Source organism: Topomyia yanbarensis, chromosome 2 (assembly GCF_030247195.1).
Source record: "Topomyia yanbarensis strain Yona2022 chromosome 2, ASM3024719v1, whole genome shotgun sequence".
Lineage (NCBI taxonomy): Eukaryota > Metazoa > Arthropoda > Insecta > Diptera > Culicidae > Topomyia > Topomyia yanbarensis.
The window spans coordinates 458,619,997-458,642,218 of NC_080671.1; the positions used below are offsets into that span (position 1 = coordinate 458,619,997).

Consider the following 22,222-nt stretch of genomic DNA (forward strand, 5'->3'; position numbering starts at 1 on the left):
AGAGGCCGTATTGCATCCGGTAGGTTTAAGTATCTCAGCCAATAATTGGGCCACTGGGTTCGTGCTCCCATGTCGTAAGAGGCGATTGAAAACAGGAGTCCTTAAGTCAAGGTGTCAAGCTGCCGCGAACTGAATGGCTAGCAGAACTAAAATATGCGAGTTGCGCACAGAGTGTCGTGGGTCTTCCACTGTCTTCAGCAAATTTCTGACACAATGCTTCTTCGCAAATCGTGGGATTCAAATGATGATCATGTCTCTAATATCCAGGTCAGGGTTCGCTATAGACCAACGTGATTAGTAGCTGCACATTTTGTGCTGATAATGAAATGTGCAGTGCTGTAATCGAGTAATTATTCTTCAGCATAAATGTGATACAAATACCCACCACATAATTTGAGACAGCTCAGATATCTATTTGAGAAGCACCGAATCTGTATGTACATAATGTAGGAAAACGCCCAACATTTGCACGATTGGGCAGAGAAGATGTGTTAGATGTAACTCTATGCTCTGACGGTATTACGCATGAGTTGGCAAACTGGCGGAACCGTCGTTAAATGATCATTTAAACGTCTTGTTAGGTATAGTCACTTAGCTTAATTCCAAATCTACGAGCTGGGGCCTCTACGAAGAGGGCTTAGCGACTACATTCATATGGGTATTTGTCAACTATTGAATCTACAAGTGATTTGGATGAGGTCGTTAAATACGAGAATGCCTAATGTTTGACTAAAGACTGAAATTTGCGTTGCTTGATGCTTTCGGATAAAAATGAATCAAAACTCTTCCCGTCTTGTATATATATACTTATTATTCATTAGAAAATAGATTGTTTTGCATGGTTACACAGTTATATCTTTTTCATTCCTTTCTCCTTGTTCAGTATGTGAGAAGATCGCGTGTGGATGTGTGGTTAGTGTGTACGTCTTTCCATGTATGTGTTCTCCTACTTCTCCTTACGTCAGAGCGAATATGACTGATTGTGATTCTTTTGACCATTCATTTGTTTTCACTATGGTATATTGTACGGTAGGAGATAAAATTCCGGTTAACAGTTCTATTTTTTTTCTCGCAGTGACAGTTTACTAGGGGAAAACTTGAAACTAGTATGACGATAACAATCCTGTACTGCTGCTACAACAAACATTCTTGTCCTTTTCATTCAGTGAATAGTTCTGAGCATTCTTTAAGACCGTTTACTCTTTTTCAACAGTGTGTATGTGTTAAATTGCGAACGTTGACCTGCGTGAGTGTATGTCGAATAGAAAGGAGTAGGATGTATTAAGTGAGATCAAAACCTCTTGTTTTATTTTTTTTAATGTTTCACTTCTACGACTTGTGGGTGGGGAGTTCAAACACATTCACAACAGTTGCTCTGTTTTTACACTAAATTCTCGTGCTGTTATTGATTGGGGTCACTTGGATTCTACACCTAATCTGCCATTATTTACTTTTTACCCGAACGACTTGTGCTGAATTGGAAGGACTATCTATCTACTATTACGATACTGTTGCTACTTCTTTGAAACAAGGCCAGAACGATACACGGTCTGAGTGGGATGAAGAAAGAGGCTTGGTGCTGGTTCTACTCAGTGTTTTCCTTTAGTTCTTATATAGCGGGTGTTTATTGGTTGACTCCTTTTCGGTTCTCTCACGCTTTCTGTGTGTGTGTGTGTGTGGGTATGTGACGACGACAACGACGACGACGAGCTTATGTTTGATTACGTTTGTTTCCTCATCCTTTTATGTATATTACTTGGTAATACTCGAACAAAAGACTAATTGTTTTGTTTCCTTCGTGATTATGATTTTAGTTTGTTAGTTTTATTATTTCAATTCGATAGCAATTCTGTATTCACATTAAAACCGTGTTTGAACTAGTGCAAAAGGCGATACTAGATAAGGAATGCCTCAGCAGATTGCAGAGAAAAAAAACGAATCTTTGAACGGGAAAGTTTAAAGCGAGGAGCAATAAAAAGAGGAGTCTAGTGTTTGAAATCGTATTTCTTCTAAGGGGCCTCTACAGCATTGATTGTGAGTGAGAATGTGTAGTAGTTTGGCACTCCAAAATTTGATGTTGGAAGTTGAAACTCTGGTCTGTAAAATCACCTATTGCGATTTATTTCGAGAAGGATAACCTTTTTAGGGAATACGCCTCGATGAGAAATGACAGTAGAAAAAGGTAGTATATTTGCGTTAAAAATAGTACAAAATCTGTTTGTTTCACAGTCGAACTTACCTTCCTTCTGTCCCAGTCGCTACTCTACGTTTCAGTTCCTGTGTGGAAAGTAATTTCATAATACTAGTAGTTGCAATGTATGTTTCTTTTATCCGAACATCTTTCTTTTCTGGTCTGTAACGGGTGTACATATGTGTGCATGAAGGATGTGATCCTAACTGAACGAAAAGTAGTAGAAATTTTGAATTTCTTATTAGCTCGAAAATTGTAGTCCATTGTTTTGCTCTATTGTTCATCAATTTACATATTAACCTACACTCAGCAGAACATATATTCACTGATTCGTGTTCGTGTCTGTGCTGGTTTGTCTGCCAGATCGCTAGTGTAAAGTGTCGGTTTCGGTAAAAATGGAAGCCAAACGATCACGATTAGAAAAAGAGTAACCACACACGTGTTTATAGAAAATGCTCCAGTAAGTGACAAACGTCCATTTCCATTAACTTGTATTTGTGTGTTTGTTTTATGAAATAGGTGAACAGATCACAATCAACAATAATGGCGGTGGCAACGCACTTTTTCTTCTATTTGTTTTGCGTAAATTCCATTGTGAAACTTTTTTTTAGTTTTATGTGCTCGTCAAAAAAGAGTTGATTTGACTTAAAATTATCAAGTAGGTGCGTGAGAACTGCCGATAATCACATACCAATCCGTTGTTCAATAGGATCATTATTCCTTTTATGACCGATCTGCGATTATGGGTAGTAATCTTATTTCCACTGAAATTATGTTTTGCTGCAACTAAGTTGTTTCTTTCTCGCACGCCATTCGGCTACACGACCCTTTGTCAATTTCCTTGCGGCGCTTGTTTGTTTCATTATCTTAACATGGTTTTCCCTTTTCAATTAATAATATAATGTTTATAACTTTCTTAAATCCTTATCTGTGAACGAGTTTTTTTTGTTTCGTTTCTGATTACCTCGGTTTCGGGTGTTCTTGATTTTTTTATTATTACTTTGTTAATCGTAGTGGTTTACTTAGAGCAACACGCAGAGCGATTTCTTCTTTTTGTTGGGCTTTCTCTCTGGTGATTTCTTGTTAATTTGTTGGACTAAGTCGTAGAAAATCTGCAAAGAGAAAACAGAGACGTAATGTTAGTTTGTGTAGGTTCTAAATAATGTATTAGAATAAACAGAATCTTTTCTGTTTAATTTTTTCGTCAAAATAATCGCAGACAAAATTCAAAAATAAAGCAACAGCCGGAATAAACTTAACCTTTACAAATAATAGTTTTTGGAAGATGTCCCCAAATGGAGATCATCAGAGTCACACTGCTGAGCCAAGCGTGTACAATGATTTGTGGCGTAGCTCTTTATATTATTTCTGTAAAAGAGTACTAAGAGTGTTTTTAAGCGAATGCTTCAGATTCCTTGGATGCCGTTTGTACGCGGGGTCTGATTACGTGGGCTCTCCTGCCAAAGGTTACCAGACACGAGTTTGTCCCGTCCAGTTGCCATTCAATATCTTTGCTCATCGGAGCGAGGGGTTCTTGAAACAACCAACCCTGTGCTTCTATATACCCACGCATGACAAACTCGAATCGGTGACTGCACCGTGAATCTCAACTTTGTGAGTGGGCATGTAGACGTGGTAGTCCTTCATAAAATGATTTTATCAGTAACGTACTGATATAAACAGGCACGGAACAGGCAGAACTCGGTTTTCCGGACCAAAAAGCGCCAGCAGGAAGACCGAGATCGCGAAGCGATGGAGCAGCTGTACCGCGCTAAAGACACACGGAAATTCTACGAGAAGTTGAACCGCTCGCGCAGGGGCCACGTACCACAGGCCGACATGTGCAGAGATACAAACGGGAATCTTCTCACGGACCAGTGTGAGGTGATCCAGAGGTGGCGGCAGCACTACGAAGAACACCTGAACGGCGATGCAGCAGACGACGAGGATGGCACGGTAACGCACCTGGGAGCACGCGCGGAAGACATTACACTACCGGCTCCGGATCTCCAAGAAATCCAGGAGGAGATTAGCCGGCTCAAAAATAATAAAGCCGCTGGGGTTGACCAAATACCAAGCGAGCTACTAAAACACGGTGGCGAGCCACTGGCTAAAGCGCTGCACTGGGTGATTACCAAGATTTGGGAGAAGGAGATTTTACCGGAGGAGTGGATGGAAGGTGTCGTGTGTCCTATCTACAAAAAGGGCGACAAGCTGGATTGCTGTAATTACCGAGCAATCACCCTGCTGAACGCCGCCTACAAGGTACTCTCCCAAATACTATGCCGTCGACTATCACCAATTGCAAGAGAGTTCGTGGGGCAGTACCAGGCGGGTTTCATGAGCGAACGATCTACCACGGACCAGGTGTTCGCTCTTCGTCAAGTACTGCAGAAATGCCGCGAGTACAATGTGCCCACACATCATTTGTTCATCGACTTCAAAGCCGCATACGACACTATCGATCGAGATCAGCTATGGCAGATTATGCACGAGTACGGATTCCCGGACAAACTGACGCGATTAGTGAAGGCGACGATGGATCGGGTGATGTGCGTAATACGTGTCTCAGTGACGCTCTCGAGTCCCTTCGAATCACGCAGAGGGTTACGGCAAGGTGATGGTCTCTCGTGTCTGTTATTCAACATCGCGCTGGAAGGTGTAATAAGAAGAGCAGGGATCGACGCGAGTGGTACGATTTTCACAAAGTCCGTTCAGCTACTTGGCTTCGCCGATGACGTTGATATTATTGCACGAAACTTTGAGAAGATGGAGGAAGCCTACATCAGACTGAAAAGAGAAGCCAAGCGCGTCGGACTTGCCATCAACACGTCGAAGACAAAGTACATGATAGGAAGAGGTTCACGAGAAGAGAATGAGAACCGCCCGCTTCGAGTTTGCATCGGTGGCGACGAAATCGAGGTGGTTGAAGAGTTCGTGTACTTGGGCTCACTGGTGACTGCCGACAATGATACCAGCAGAGAGATTCGTAGACGCATCGTGGCAGGAAATCGTGCTTACTTTGGCCTCCGCAAGACACTTCGGTCGAACAGAATTCGCCGTCGTACGAAGTTGACCATCTACAAGACGCTGATTAGACCGGTAGTTCTCTACGGGCACGAGACCTGGACCATGCTCGTGGAGGACCAACGCGCACTTGGTGTCTTCGAACGGAAAGTGCTGCGTACCATCTACGGTGGAGTGCAGATGGAAGACGGCACATGGAGACGGCGAATGAACCATGAGCTGCATCAGCTGTTGGGGGAGCCGCCCATCTGTCATGCCGCGAAAATCGGACGACTACGGTGGGCCGGGCACGTAGCCAGAATGTCGGACAATAGCCCGGTGAAAACGGCTCTCAATTGCAATCCGACCGGTACAAGAAGACGTGGCGCGCAGCGAGCACGATGGATCGACCAGGTGGAAGACGATTTGCGGACCCTTCGCAGACTGCGTGGCTGGCGACGCGCGGCCATGGACCGAGTGGAATGGAGGAATCTTTTGTATACGGCACAGGCCACTTCGGCCTTAATCTGTTAATAAATAAAGTAACGTACTGATACGTTTACTTGGTTCAGATAGAATCTCACAACTCTGAGCTTATTTGGGCGAACTTTCGAGATATCCATCGGCTGAATATATTTGCTTTGGATTACTAAGCGGATTATCTTTGATCCGAAGAAAATTAGATATGGTTCGACCGAATTCAATGTGTATGATTTTAAGCGGGAAGTCGGAGTCTTTGATGACGAATTTTTTCGACATCCATTTTGCCAAAGCTTTCCCAGCAATAGATCATACAAGCCGCAGCAACAGATGGGTGTATAATGTCTGGAACAAAACCGGAATGTCGTTATGACACATGGCCAGATGATTTAAATGTAATGATTTTCATATAATGTCATGAAACATGGAGAGCTGGTATAATCTTAAAAAATGCCTTTCCGGGACATGGAAATTTTTTTTGTAGAGATGCCACTTGAGCTTAGAAATTTCATTTTCATTACATTCTGCAGGGATTGGTGGGGCAATGAGAGCGCAAGTTACTCCAACTCCGATGATAGGAGGAGTAATGGCTGAATGGTCCATGCAGACCACAAAAACGCCATGGGAGAGGGTCAGGGTGAAGGAATTGATGTATACTCGACGAGTAATTTCGCTGCAGAATATGATGAAAAGGTGAATTGAACAGTATTATTGTTGGCCGTTCAGAAATAATAATAATATTTTCCCATAGAATTTGTTATCAAATTTTTGTATTTTGTGATATCAATTTATAAGTGCTGAAAAGTTCACTTTAGCACCGTAGTGTTATCAAGTAATTAGCGAAATCGTGAGCGTAGGTGAGCGTGGATGATCGCGAAGGGCTCAAACGTTTGTATGTTCATGTGGTTGTCGCGTGTGCCACAACTTATGTGACTTCGAGTGTATAAATTTGATTTCGTAACTGTGTAGCCATTTGCATATTCGCGTGTCTTTATGAATGATCGCGCGGGCCGACTGTTCATTTCCATAGAATATTCTTGGTGGATGATTAACATCGTGTTGTCAGCGAAGATCCTCGTAAACGGGACAGATGACAAGTAAATGCTCGACTATGAACCGGCTATTGCATGGGAAACATAGTTGCGTTGCGTTGCGTAATCACGGTATACTTCGTAGATTGCAGACTGATGACTCTCATTTCCAGCCAGACTACTTGAGGAGCATTGTTTGGGAATAACAATTGATCCAGCCCAAGCGAGAATTTCGCCTGAGAGCCACCATTGCGAGCCACGACCATATTTACCGTAACTTGGGATGAGAAAGGAAGTGTTGATGTGATACTTACTTAACGGAATGCCCCGACTCAGTGACACTCCCTTAAGTACCACGGATTGGGTAGTGGGTGGGTTGTTAGTCAGGATTCGCTTCAAGCAAGCGATGCGACTGAGAATATACTTTCGTGCATAAGATGTATAAAAATATGAAAGCTGCGTTCCTAAACGATATTAACATTATGCACGAATCAAACACCCCCCGTTTCCAAATAGTACGTATTTATTCTTAGCTCTGTATAATTGACTGATGAGTTAATGGACTAAAAGTAAACCATCAAATATGACCATAAAAAAATTTGTATTTTGTGTTGAAATGATTGCCGCAAATTGGTAATTGGATTTGAATTGATCTTGCGAATTGTCAATTCTCCAGCCTTATACATAATTCAAGTCATTCACTCAGACAAGACCATGCGTATTTCCCACACGCATTAAAGACCCAGTGGATTCGTTTCCTAGTTGGTCAAATAAACACTAAACAAATCAAATGAAAGTACATTTAAAATTAGGTGGTTCATTTTCAAAGATAGCACTGCTGATGAATCACTTTTTAAAAATTGGTCATAAGGGACGCGGACGAAAATAGCTGACCACCGCCGGCTATTGCATGGGAAACATAGTGGTGGATTTACTCGGGAGATAGTGCGGGCGCGGGTGATTTTGGTGTACCCTACACGGGGTCGCGAGAGTAATATTTACTCTATTCTGCTCTCCCTGTCTTTCCATATTTGGCGAGATGTTTTGATTTTCTGTGTGTGATTCCAAATTCTTCCAGTGTTCGAGGAAGTATTTGGAGGTTTTCTCCTTGAATGCTTTAAAGATGTCATTCATAGTGACTTCTTGGGTAACCGCTAACCTCGCTCGCCGACCGATAGAGCCCAATGGCAAACATTTTTGGTGCGCTTGATTCAGCAATGGCCCGGAACCCAATAAATCTTGGTGAGAATATCACAGGAGTCTTCGATTTCCTGGCTGTACAGACGATTTGACTCTTCGACTTAATTACATTTGATAATCTCTGTATTTGGCAGGTGGCTTCCGTGTTCTTGCTGTTTGAACGATTTCCGCTGACGATGATGAGTTTCGCTCCGATTGAAACCCAGCAAACCCCTCCTCAGATTCGGTAAAGTTTGGGACGTCATCAACAATTGAACTAGGTTGACCTTCCTTTTGCAGTGCTTCTTGACCCATTGAAGTACCCACCTTTTTCAGATGAGCAACGTTTCGTTCAAATGTTTTCCTCGACCCTGGATCTTCCACCAATGCCTTAGGTCCCGACCGGTTAACAACAGTATACTTAGTGCGGTTGTATGTTGCGGCTAGTTTATTGGTGGGAATGAGATTTTGCATCAATACAGTATCGCCTGTTGTTATGGTGGACTCCTTAGCATGTCGTCGAATATCTTCTTTATCTTTTCCTTTTTGTTTCAGAATATGATCTTGGTCGCGATAGTCAGAGTATGATGGAGCTGTTTCTATGTCCTCGAGAGCTGGTAATTTTGATCTGATAGTCCTCCCTGTAGGAAAAGGGGAATCGAACGACAGCGTAAAACAAGAATCGGTCTCCGTTAAGAGATGCTATGCATTGGATAACCAGGACGGAAGCATTCTCGGTCGTATTGCAAACGTGCCTGTTGTATTCCTAATTGATTCCGGCGCAGAGGTTAATACGGTTGGCGAGGATATTTTCAGCACACTCATGAGCACCGAACGTTCCAAGGAGCAATTGTTTTGTGTCTCTAATGGTACAGACAAATCTCTCCGTGCGTACGCTAGTCAAGATGAGATCACTGTTGTAGGAAGATTCGTTGCCGAACTGTTTATTTCGGAGGACCGGCCATGTTTTTTCGAAAAATTTTACGTCATAAAAAATGCTAGGTCGTTGCTAAGCAAGGATACAGCACTCCGATACAGTGTCCTACAGATCGGGCTCAGTGTACCCATTCGGAGCTCGGTATCCGACAGTTACTCCTTTAGTGGTTTCCCTGGTGAAATTCTTGCGGTAGCAAAGTCTGATGAATTTCCCAAATTTAATGTGCCACCGGTGGTATTAACGTATGATACAAGCAGACCCCCGTCCCGCAACATTTTTACAAATATTCCCTTGCCGTTTCGAGCAGAAACAAAGCGAAGGCTTGGTGATCTTTTGGCATCCGGAATAATAGAGCATGTTACAGATATTATGGATAGGTCGTTCTGCTCTTCGTTGTTAATTGTGCCTAAAGGAAAAGACGACATCCTACTGGTGGTAGACCTCAGGGGACCCAATAAGTGCATGATCCGAACGCCATTTAGAATGCCTACACTGGAAGAAATTCTTTCTGACCTACACGGCGCCCAATGGTTCTCTACTATCGACTTAACAAGTGCTTTTTTCCACGTAGAAATCGCCGAACAGTCACGTCACTTGACCAATTTCTTCGCGGGTGATGCCACCTACCGCTTCAAACGACTTCCTTTCGGACTCTGCAATGCTCCTGACATATTCCAGGAAATATTGCAGACGAAAGTACTAGCAGGATGCCGAGGTCAGAAGTGTTATCTAGACGATATTATAGTACACGGTGCAACAAAAAGGGAACACGATGAGAACCTAAACGCTGTTCTCCGTCGTCTTCACGATCATAATGTACGGATCAATATGGAGAAGTGTGTAATTGGTCAGCAGAAAGTGAAGTTCATAGGTTTTTCAATGGGAGTACTACGAAAGGCCGAATCACATAAGGCCGAAGCACAAAAGGCCGAATCACAAAAGGCCGAAATCTCTAAAAGCCGAAAACCACAAAAGGCCGAATCACATAAGGCCGAATCACAAAAGGCCGAATCACAAAAGGCCGAATTACAAAAGGCCGAAGCACGAGATCAAATCGCTAAGGTCATTGTAGTAACCCATGGCGTTATTAATGAGCTGGTGCATATCATATCATGAATTGATGGCTGAAAACTGCTTTAATTGATTTTTTATTTAATTAAATTAAATTAAATTCAAAAGAACAGCTCATGTTAAAAAGAAGGAAAAATACCCGAAAGATAGTACAATAATTAACATGGCAGGATTTCTAAAAATCTATTCAACATTAGTTGACCATTTTTCGTTAAAATATGCGCTATCCGCATCACATATTTTCTAATAAGGTCTTTTCGGGCATTTTGTAGTAGATTAGAACGATGCTGGGGGTCATTAGTCAAAGGGTTATCCGGCCGAAGGATATACACTCAAGTTTTTTTACGCGGTTTTTTTTGCGCGGTATTTTTTTACGCGGTTTTTTTTACGCGGATTTCGAAATTTACGCGGTTTTCATTTACGCGGATTTTGAAATTTACGCGGTTTTCATTTACGCGGTTTTTGAAATTTACGCGGTTTTCATTTACGCGGATTTTGGAATTTACGCGGTATCCATCAATGAGGTTCCCTTTATCGCGGATTCTTAAATTTAGGTGGTCTTCATTTACGCGGATTTTGAAATTCACGCGGTTTTCATTTACGCGGATTTTGAAATTTACGCGGTTTTCATTTACGCGGATTTTGAAATTTACGCGGTTTTCATTTACGCGGTTTTCATTTACGCGGCTCGTATCCCCCGCGTAAAAAAAAAACCTGAGTGTATAGACGAATAGTTATTAGGGCGAGGCACACTAGGTCGAATGCACCAAACAGGGTGAGAAATAAAGCCTTTGGAACTGAAAACAAGATTTGAACGAAGCTTTCAACAATTTGATTGGAACCTTTGAAAGAATTTGATTGGAACCATTGAAAATAATATTTACGTCATTTACGTCATCTTTCTCGCTGTAAATATGCAGCGAATATCAAGGTGCTGGGTCATTAGGCTGAAAGCCGGTAGGCCGAATGTCGTTTGGCCGAATGCCGTTAAGCCGACTGGTCAAATAAGAATGACAAATATGTAGAGCAGTTGAAACTGAAAATTTTCAATGATGATATAGTAAATAATATCAGTTTGAGCACAACGTTCCATACTACCTGTCATGTAGAATGTTAAACACGGCAAGTTGGTCGTTGTTCCACAGGCTACTGCTTGCATTAAGCCTAATATGATTCCATAATCACCAACTCGAGACAGAACACAATGAAGTTATTCCACGAAGTTGCCAAAAAGCGGGGTCTCCAAAATGTCGATGTACCTTTTCAGAATGGTAAATATGTAGAGCGGTTGGAACTGGAAACTTTCTAAGGGTGATTTTTTACGATTTTTTTCAATAGAATAATAATGTTTGGAATATTTACGACACTTTTCTCGTTGCATATTTGCCGCTTTACTGGAATAAATAAACAGAACGAAGCCTAATGTGGCTACGCCACATCGCTTCATGGCAAGTGCTGTCCGACATCGCTCCGCTCCGTCGGACTTAAACTAATTTAAGCCCCTATGTTTGAGTAATCCGGGCAAACGAGTGGATCACAGGTTTGCTTGCGCGAGGCCGCCGCTTCCGACGGCGGGTCGGCGGCCACCTCGTCCGGCGGATCCTCAGCGGCTTTACGCCGCTTCGGATCCTTGGCCTCGGTTATGCGGCTAGGCCGCATCGCACTGGCTTCGCCGTATGCGCTGGCGCAGTGCAACAACCAAACAGTAGTTGTGGCTAGCGGTTACATTTAGCAAAACTGACTTTTTTATATTAATTTTCTTTTATTGTCTATGCTTTTTATAAACGCGATTTTATTTTAAAATATTAGTCATGGGCAATACTAAAGTATCATCAACACCAACAGATTAGATCATTCGATTACTGATGCATGTGGACTTGCGGTTTTATATGATTCGGCCTTTTGAGATTCGGCCTTTTGTGATTCGGCCTTTTCGGGTTTCGGCCTTTTGTGGTAGGTTAGAACATCTTCGGCCTTTTGTGTTTCGGCTTTTTGTTATTCGGCCTTTTGTGATTCGGCCTTTTGTACCGCTCCCTTTTCAATGTCCAATGAAGGTCTGAGCGTCGAAGATGAAAAGTTGAAGGCGATTCGGAGTTTCCGTAGACCCGAGACTGTACATGAGGTAAAAAGTTTTTTGGGTTTTATGAATTTTTCGGAGCGATTTATTTATATGCGGGCTGATAAAACCAAAAACTTGAGGGAACTAGCAAAGTCGGATTCGTTTTACTGGTCCAAAGCGGAGGAAGACGAGTTCATGTTTCTAAAGCATGAAGCGTTGAAGTCGATTTCTCGACTAGGCTATTTTAATAACGAGGATGAGATCGAATTATACGTGGATGCATCGCCCGTGGGCCTAGGTGCGGTTTTGGTGCAATTCAACCCAAACGGAGAACCTCGAATCATTTCATGCGCGTCGAAGGCTTTGACCCAGACAGAAAAAAAATACCCACAGACCCAAAGAGAAGCTCTGGCAATCGTGTGGGGAGTTGAACGATTCTCGTTTTACTTAACAGGGAAATCGTTCGCGATCCGGACGGATTCCGAGGCAAACGAGTTCATATTTGGCAACGGTCATAGAGCAAGTAAACGGGCGGTTACTCGAGCTGAGTCTTGGGCCCTAAGACTACAAGCATTTGATTTCGTTGTGAAGCGTATACCAGGTCATCTAAACGTGGCAGATGCCCTATCGCGCTTGATAGCTCAAACACGCCAAGACGAAGCGTTTGACGAAGATGATGAAAAGCACCTTCTCTATACTCTGGATGGCGGACTGATGACGGTTACTTGGAAGGATATAGAGCAGGCCTCGGAAAGTGACATAGAGCTTCTCGCAGTTAAAACATCCATAACATCTGGACATTGGCCAGAGCATCTCAAAAGATATGAGGCTGAATCCAAATCACTGCGCGCTTTAGGATCAATGATTTTCAAAGATGATAAGATTGTACCTCCAAAGGAGCTTCGTGTACAAATTATGACGACGGCTCACCAAGGCCATATAGGATGCGCGGCAATGAAGCGCATAATGAGGGAGTACTTTTGGTGGCCGAATATGAGTAAGGACGTGGAATTGTTTGTAAGGAACTGCTCAACCTGTTCGGCTATCTCGAGAAAGAATCCACCAGTACCGCTAACGAACCGCACTTTACCAGACGGACCTTGGCAAGTGCTACAGATTGACTTTTTGTCCATACCAGGTTGCGGATCAGGCGAGTTTTTGGTCGTTGTTGACATCTATTCGAGGTTTATTGCTGTTATGGAGATGAAAAGCACTGATGCTAAGAGTACTAACATAGCGCTCAATCGATTTTTTTTTACATGGGGATTGCCATTGACCATACAGACTGACAATGGACCCCCTTTCCAAAGCAGTGAGTTCACAGAACACTGGGAAGAAAAGGGCATTAAGGTCAATAAGTCGATTCCTCTGAATCCGCAGTCGAACGGTGCCGTAGAGCGACAAAACCAGGGCATCATTAAAGCCATAGCTGGAGCCAGACAAGATGGTAAAAACTGGAAGGATGCTTTACAATCTTATGTACATGCACACAACACTATTAAGCCTCATGCACGGCTTGGAATAACGCCCTTTGAATTACTGGTAGGGTGGCGGTATCGTGGTTTCTTCCCGAGTTTGTGGGAGTCTAAACTAATTAAGGAGTTGGATAGATCTGATGTGCGAGAGCAGGACGCGTTTTCAAAATTGGTCAGTAAAAATTACGCGGACCATCGTCGAGGAGCAAAAGACTCTGACATAGCTGTTGGTGATAAGGTGGTACTTTGGATCCCGAAGAAAAACAAGACGGATGCAGTTTTTTCTAACGAACAGTATACAGTGCTTTCACGCCAAGGAGCAAAGGTAGTCCTTCAAAATGAGCATGGAGTGCAATACGCCCGGAACGTTGCTGATGTTAAACAAGCTTTAGAACCACGTTTGTTGTCGGAAAAGGTTACAATGCCAAGCGAAAATGACCCCGAAAATGCCTCAGTTATCCCATGCGATGAATCAAAAGTTTGCAGCAACGATAGACCGCGAAGGGCGATTAAAAAACCAGAGAGATTCAAGGATATGAGGATGTATTATATTTATCAATAGAGTAGGAGAGTGGGTGAATGTAGGAAATATGATAGGCTAAATAAAAAATAAAATAAATATAAAATAAGGAAATCATTTGATTCAATACTAGCTAAAAAACTACGGTTTATTGTCCCCTGTCATACACCATTGGTAAAATTTCGCGTTGATATGTTGAATCGTTTACAAATGAACGAAAGAGTCAGATGTCGTCTACGTCTTGCGATCAGAAACACTCCAGAGAATGTGAGGTGAGTGTGTATCCGTAAATGGTTGTCATAGATCATGAATGACGAAATGCGTGCGAGAGTGTAAAGAGTTCCGTTATGTAGACCACCGTTCGAGAATACAAACCAAGTAGGTCTTGACGAATGGGTCTGAAACCAGAGTCAGTTTTAAGACGTTCTTGGACGATAACGGACGTTCTTTGAAATTAGAACATTTGAGTTCTGGATGGAGACGGACATGAACAAAGGATTCGACACTCCCGTAACACAATTCCGTTGGAGTTTTGCCTGTCGTCCAATGAGGTGTAGTGTAGTACATTATCAGGTAGTCATTCAAGTCCTTTTTCCAGTCTCTGCCAAGCGCATTACTGATCTGTAGGCGCTTTAGTAGCGATCGATTTTGACGCTCAACTAGTCCATTTTCTGGGAGCACGTCGTTTGGCATAAGTTCATTTGGCATAAGTTCTTTTGGCATAATGTTCATTTGGCATAACAGTAGGTGACACATACGTTCGTTTGGCATAATGTTCATTTGGCATAATGGTCATTTGGCATAATGGTCATTTGGCATAATTTAAAAAATACGTTGAATTTTCTGTTACTAGTCGTTGACGCCGCTACGCCACATCGCTTTAAACCCGGTGCTGTCCGACATCGCTCCGCTCCTTTGGACTTGAACTAGTTGATAGCCCCTATGTTTGAGTAATCCGAGCAAACGAGTGGATCACAGGTTTGCTCGCGAGGGGCCGCCGACGCACCAGCGGATCTCGCTTCGGATCCTTGGTCTCAGTTATGCGACAATGCCGAGGGTTAATTGGTATATAAGTTCAAATAACTGCTCATATTTGAAAGAAGAATCAACCCTTATGTTTAAGTAAGCCCGGGCAAACGAGTAAATCAACACATTGCTAGCGAACTTATTAAACATGCAGATTAAAAGAGCTGCTCATTGTTGAAAGAAGGAGTCAACTCCTAATTTTGGGTAAAACGGGCAAACCAGTATATCACCAGTTTACTTGCGAGGGCCATTTGGTATGCAAATTTAAAGAACAGCTCATGACTGAAAGCAGGAATCAACCTTCTGGCAAATATACACGTATATATTTGCCAGAAACAAGGATTGATTCCTTCTTTAAGACATGAGCAGTTCTTTGAATTTGTATACCAAATAGCGCTCGCAAGTAAACTAGTGACCCACTCGTTTGCTCAAACTTAGGGGTTGATTCCTTCTTTAAAACATGAGCAGTTCTTTGAATCAATATACCAAATAGCCCTTGGAAATATCGCATAACCGAGACCAAGGGGCCGAGGTGGTCATCGACCGGCCGTCAGAAGTGGCTACCTCTCACCAGCAACTCACTTGTTTGCTCGAGTTACTCAAACATAGGGGCTATCAAATAGTTTAACTGCCATACTTAAAGCGATGGGGCGTAGCCACATTAGGCGTCAACATTAAATATAAGAGATTTCAATGGATATTTCAAATTATGCCAAACGACCATTATGCCAAATGACCATTATGCCAAATGGCCATTATGCCAAATGAACATTATGCCAAACGAAAGCATGTGTCACCTGCTGTTGAACATTATGCCAAATAAACTTATGCCAAATGAACTTATGCCAAACGACGTGCTCCCCCATTTTCTTGTGGCCAGTATGGCGCAGAATGATTTAATGTTATACCGTGAACTTTACAAAACTGTTCAAATTCTTTTCCAATGAATTGTTTTGCATTGTCCAACGTTATGGTTCGAGGATACCCTAGTCGTGTGAAAATAATGTTTAATCTTTCGACCGTTTCGCGTGACGTAATGCGATTCATAATTTCGACCTCCTTGTATCGACTGAAGTAGTCTATTACAACTAATAAATATTCTCCAGATGGAAGTGGACCCATGAAATCAATTGCAACATCAATCCATGGTTTTGTAGGTAATTGACGTCTACTCATTGGAACTGGTTTGCTTGGAAGACCAATCAATTGGCATCCTTCACAATTCAACACGCACGTTTTCGCTTCTCGATCCATGGACGGCCACCATGCTCTATCCCTCAACCATCTTTTCATCACTGATTCTCTAGGATGTCCTTCGTGTGCAAGCTGTAGCATTCGCTGTTGAAGTTTCTTGGGAACCACGAGTTTATTTCCTCTTATCATGGTATCTCCAATGAATCCCACTTCGTTTTTGAATGATTCGAATTGTTTTACTACATTTTTAGACCAATTTCCTTGTCTCAAACTCTCTCTCTCTAACGGCAAGCATTTCCGGATCGTCACGAGATACTGCTTCAATTTCCTCGATATCTATTGCCATCGATTCTTGAATAGCTAATACAAGGAAACTATTATCTTTTTCAAAGTCCTCAGCACGCTCGGGAATTACTAATCTAGATAGTGAATCCGCAATATTGCTAGACCCCTTCCGATATTTGACGGTAAATTTAAATGATTGTAATCGTAAAACCCAGCGTTCGATTCGTGCGCATGGAGTAGATGTCGGTGCAAATATCACTTCAAGTTCGAACTGCCTCCCAATGAGGTAAATTGCAAATTTTTCGACGGCCCATACCAACGCTAATGCCTCTTTCTCTGTTTGGCAGTATCGCTTTTCGGTGGCGGTTAAGCTCTTGCTAGCATAACATACGACATGATAATCATCATCGGCCTTACTTGAGAACTGCACTAAAACTGCTCCAAGGGCAACAGGAGAAGCGTCTGCAATAGCTCTAGTACGCAAAGTGTTGTCGAAGAAAGAAAGCGTTTTCGCATCGGTGATCATTTGCTTTAATTTTTCAAAACAGTGTTGATGCTCTTCTGTCCAATTAAATTTTGTGTTGTTGCAAATCAGCTGTCGCAAAGGTGAAGTTCTGGGTTCACGAAGTTTACGCAATGCTTCAATTTTGTTATCCGAAGGGCGGATTCTTTCTGAAGAAATTGAATGACCAATTAATTAAATCTTCTGAGTTTTAAAAATACACTTAGCCTGGTTCAGCAGGATATTACGGCTTTTGAGAACTGCCAGCACTTTCTTTAAAGCCTCATCGTGCTCTTCCCCATCCTTTCCGAAGACCACTATACTGCCGTGATCCGCATAACAGTCCCATTTGCTATGGGTTTCCTATGCAGGTGGGACTGTTATGCGTATCACGGCAGTATATCGTCAATATAATTAATAGCGTTCTCACAACCAGCCAAAATCTGTTCCATAATTTTCTGGAACATTTCAGGAGCGCATGAAACACCAAACATCAGCCGTTTATATCTAAATAAACCTTTATGACAGATAAAGGTGGTAATGTAACGGGATGATTCTTCCAGCTCGACTTGATGAAACGCATCTTTTATATCCAGTCGGCTAAAAAACGTAGATGATTTGAGGCGCGGCAAAAAATATTCAAATGTTGGCATCATGTGATGTTCACGCTGGATGGCTTGATTAACACGCCGCATGTCCACACATAAGCGGAGATCACCGTTGTCTTTGATGATTGTTGCTAAAGGTGATACCCATGGTGCTGCACCACTTACAGGTTCGATGATGTCACTCGCTAAAAGCTGCGACAGTTTTTCTTCAATCCTTCTAAGCAATGCTACCGGTGGACACCTTACACGCTGCACAACCGGAGTTACTTCTTTGTTGATAGGAATTCTCATCTGAACGTTTTTCATTCTAGGAAATGGCCGTTGGCCTTCGGTGACCACTAGATTCACGGATGACTTGATACTTGGTAAACCAACGACCAACACTCCCAGCAACTTCGCAGTTTTCATTCCAAGCAGTGATTGAGAACCACCTTCAACCACAAAAAATGTTGCAATTTCCACCAGTTTGTTCACCGCTCCTTCTACAGATATCGTTGATTCAAAAATATTAAAAAAATCAATAATATCATCGATTATGTTCGTCGAACTACCAGAATCAATCAGTACTTTGATAAGAAAAATTTGGACAGCAGTGTCCAATACGTATTCATCGCCATCACCAATGTTGAGTATAAAACTAGCTTGTTCCATTTGATCATTTCGATGCGTATTTGTTATAACGCGTACATTATCGTATCGTGGTCGTTTGTGAGAATGGTTGTATTGTGAATCGTTAGGCCGATTGAACTTTCGTTTCGGCATAGAACGGCACACTTTAGCAAAATGACCCATCTTTCCACATTTCTCACATTTTTTCTCTCGAGCTGGGCACTGCTGGTTATTTCCGTAATGATTCTTCTGTCCACATCGGTAGCAATTTCCCAATCTCTGAATGTGGTTTACTGTTTCTCGCGTCTCTCCTCCAGTAGCTATCGACATACCATTATCAGCTATTGCTTGAGCTTGATTTTTTATTGACTCAAACGAATGTACAATTCTTGTTACCTGTTCCAGCGTTAGTGTCTCTTGTTGTAGCAGTTTTTCTTTCAGCTCAGCCGGTGCGTAATATATAATTTTATCGATTATTCGAAAATCTCGACTTTCTGCTTGTGCCTTTCCAAAGTCGCTGCCGCTCAGTCGGCTTTAAACTAGCTATAACCCCTATGTTTGAGTAAACCATGAGTTTGAGTTTGAGTAAACGAGAGGATCACAGGTTTGCTTATAACTCCGGCGACAGGAGGATCAACGCCTCGTCCACCGGAACCTCAGCGGCTTTGCTCCGCTGCATAAACTCACTTGTTATTGTTCAGTTTATCAAATTTGGTTAAAAATTTAGCATTTCTGCTCTCGGATTTGGTTTATTTAGGTTAAAATACATACTTTTGCCATAAAACCGCATCAAAATCGAACCTCTGTCACCAAAGTCTCTAAACTGGACAATTACCGATTTTATATTACGCTTGAGCGAATGTGGTATTCGGGTTAATGACATTCGGGCGAGTGGTCCATTCGGGTTTATGGCATTCGGGTAAATGGTCCTTTCGGGTTAATGACATTCGGATAAATGGTCCATTCTGGTAAATGGTTTTCGGGCGAACGTCATTCGGGTAAATGACTTTCGGGCGAATAGAACCGTTTCCGACAGTACCTTCACAGGTTCGAGCACGCGGAAGTCCCAGCCTGCCATGACTGCCCAGGTGTATACGAAACTGCCGAACACATACTGTTCGTATGTCCTCGTTTCGACGTCGAAAGAAGAGCAATGCTTGACGTCTGTGGCTGGGACACAACTCCTGATACCCTTATTCAGCGGATGTGTCAAGCGGTGGAGAAGTGGAGCGCAGTCTCGACTGCAACCACCCAGATTGCCTGTAGGCTACAGGTAATTTGGCGCACCGAGCAACAGACGACGGGTACGACTAATTAGTGATTGGTTAGTTGGAGCGAAAAAGGCCGAGCGCAGAAAAGTGAGTGAATGGTCTGTTCATGCTGAGGCAGGTTTGGCGCAGCGACTGGCAACCGCGTAAGGGGTAAACCCAGCCACCCCGAAGCATGGCAGAAGAGCGAGTGTATAGGCGTATATGTGGACTGCCTCATGCCAAGATGGGAGGGTCGTAGCGTAGTATGTTGGGACTTAGCTATCAATGCCTCGTGGCATGGCAGAGGAGTGAAAGGATGAGCATCCAAGTCAGTCTTACACGGTATGTTAAGGGTGAGCACAAAAGTCAGCCTCACATGGTATGGTAGAGATGAGCACAAAAATCAGCCTCACAAGGTATGAAAACGGTGAGCACCCAAGTAAGCATGGTATGTCAGAAGTGGGGCCTAAGCAAAATGTCCCACATGGGATGCCAGGGGGAGCGACAGGGGTATAATAGAGTGGTACGATCGAGAGTGAACCAGGTGATAGGGTGAGCATCCAAGTCAGCCTCACATGGTATGTTAGAGGCTAGCACAAAAGTAAGCCTAGCAAGGAACGAAAAAGGTGAGCACAAAAGTCAACCTCATGTGGAATGTCAGAGAGTGAATCAAGGTGCAATAGAGAGAGCACCCAAGTAAGCCTCATACAGGACGTATGAACGCGTGAGCGAGAGTGAATGAGTACATCAAGTACAGCCATCCCCAGAAGTAATACCGAGAGGTAGGAAGGGGGGAACGATGGCGGAGCCCAATGGAGTTTAGTCGGTATTAATGGCAGCGTCACCATTCGAGCCCGACACGCCCCCAGTACACCCCGTGTGGTAGCTTGGCGTCTACTAATAGCACGTGTACTGGGCTAGTACGTAAATGTATTCTCCATTGTAAAAAAAAAGAAAAAAGGTATGGCGAAGATGGCACTTTGGTATTCGTAAGACGTATCTTACATGAGTGGTGTGACTGATCACAACTCCACCTATATATACCATATTGGGCCGATTAGGGTTATTTTTTTCTTGTCATTATTCTGCATGTTCAGAAAAAAGTTGCATTGTTGGATAAGGACGAAATAAGAGAAGTGTTATGGATGGAATCATGCTCTGCCGAAACAGACCGACTTACATAAAAAAATTGGGTAGCGAAATTTGACTAGTTCGAGCTGCTCTGGATGAGGATTGATGTAAATATTATATTTGGTTGATGGCTTAGTCCTTATCATCTGAACAACATGAAATAAATTTAAACTTGAAGGTTTAATTTTTATTTGAACACGGTAATGAACTTTTAATTGATTTCACGTGTTCCAAAAATTAAATAAAAAACGAGAGGTCTACGTAGACTAATGGGTATGTAGGAGGGTTTTGGGAAATCTATTAAAGTCTATGAAGGGAGAGGGTGTGTTATTGTCAAATGTCGATATGCAGATCAGAATTCGTCCACAAATAATTGAGCTACGTAATAGCAGTTGTAAATTGATAAAAATAGGGAAAGCAATCACACTACAATACTACTCACGTCGTTAACATTAATTTTGGCTTTGGCTGACGTTTCCATGAATGCACAGTTAAACTGATTAGCGAGACTTTTACCCAGCTCCTTTCCAACTACTCGCTCGTCCTCCAGATCGCACTTGTTGCCAACCAACACCATTGGAACATCGTCAGTATCCTAAAAAAAGAGGTACTTATTTTAGAACGACCATGTCATTGCAATTGCACAGAACCACTCCTACCTTAACCCTTAAAATCTGCTCCCGGAGATCCTGCAGGTCGTTGAACGTCGATTGTGCTGTGATCGAGTACACTAGGACGAAACCCTGGCCGTTCTTCATGTAGAGATCCCGCATCGCCGTGAATTGTTCCTGTTCGGTATAGTCAGAAGCGGACGTAATGGATTAGTTCTCGTTATTAATTTATAACTTTGGTTTCTTGCTAATTCTTACCGTTCCGGCAGTGTCCAAAATTTCCAACATACATTGCTGTCCGTCCACTTCGACCTGTTTCCGGTAACTGTCCTCTATCGTTGGGTCGTACTTTTCCACGAATATGCCCTGGAAGGGAGATCGGTACAGTTACTTTTCATCGAGTTTAAAGAAAATATATCGAAAAAATATGCTAAGAGGGTGCCATTGTAATGTGTTTCCAAAATGTACTCAATACACACGATTACAGCTGTATAAACATGAAAAAAGTTGTAAAATTTTATTAGTATGCGTGAAGGAATTTTGATTTTAGCATTGTAAAAATTACCAGAAATACTCTCGCTTTAGTCTATTTACAATATTTTTACTATGATTTGGAACCTGTGTAGCATAAGATGACCAACAAAAGACGTCACGTGAATAAAATGTCAATAACTAGCATCTTGTCGAAAATATACTCTTGAACAACTCAAACTCTAATACAAAATATTTTGTCTGAAAAAGTATCTTGTATGGCAAGCTATATGTTCTTGTGAGTTGGAATGTTAGACATTCGTAACAACGGGTACCAAATTAATGAAGAACTTGGAGTTCTATTTTTTAGCATTTCGCAATTTGTTGTGAGCAGTCTTAAAATATACGAACAGAACGTTCCGTCGGGGAGTGGGCGTAGCGTATTGGTAAATCGATTGCCTTGTACGCAGCGCACCTGGGTTCGAGTCCCGACCCCGCACATAGGGTTAGAAATTTTTCCTAAGAGATTTTTCTAACCCGAAGAGGCGAATGACCTTAAGGTTAAAACCTCTATAATTGAAATAAA

General features: G+C 42.5%; 1 protein-coding gene across 4 annotated transcripts in view; it reads right to left on the reverse strand.

Annotated features, from left to right (window-relative positions):
* Nucleotides 1-791: 791 nt before the first annotated feature.
* Nucleotides 792-22,222, reverse strand: part of LOC131685913 (ras-related protein Rap1) — a 63,746-nt gene continuing 42,315 nt past the window's right edge. For all 4 annotated transcript variants that reach the window (XM_058969937.1, XM_058969936.1, XM_058969935.1 and 1 more), the window contains exons 3-6: nt 21,424-21,531; nt 21,214-21,342; nt 20,997-21,149; nt 792-3,303 (exon numbers count right to left, since the gene is read on the reverse strand). In XM_058969937.1, coding sequence (XP_058825920.1) covers nt 3,214-3,303; nt 20,997-21,149; nt 21,214-21,342; nt 21,424-21,531 — 480 coding nt within the window. In that variant the 3' untranslated portion in view covers nt 792-3,213. The remainder of the gene's footprint in view (nt 3,304-20,996; nt 21,150-21,213; nt 21,343-21,423; nt 21,532-22,222) is intronic.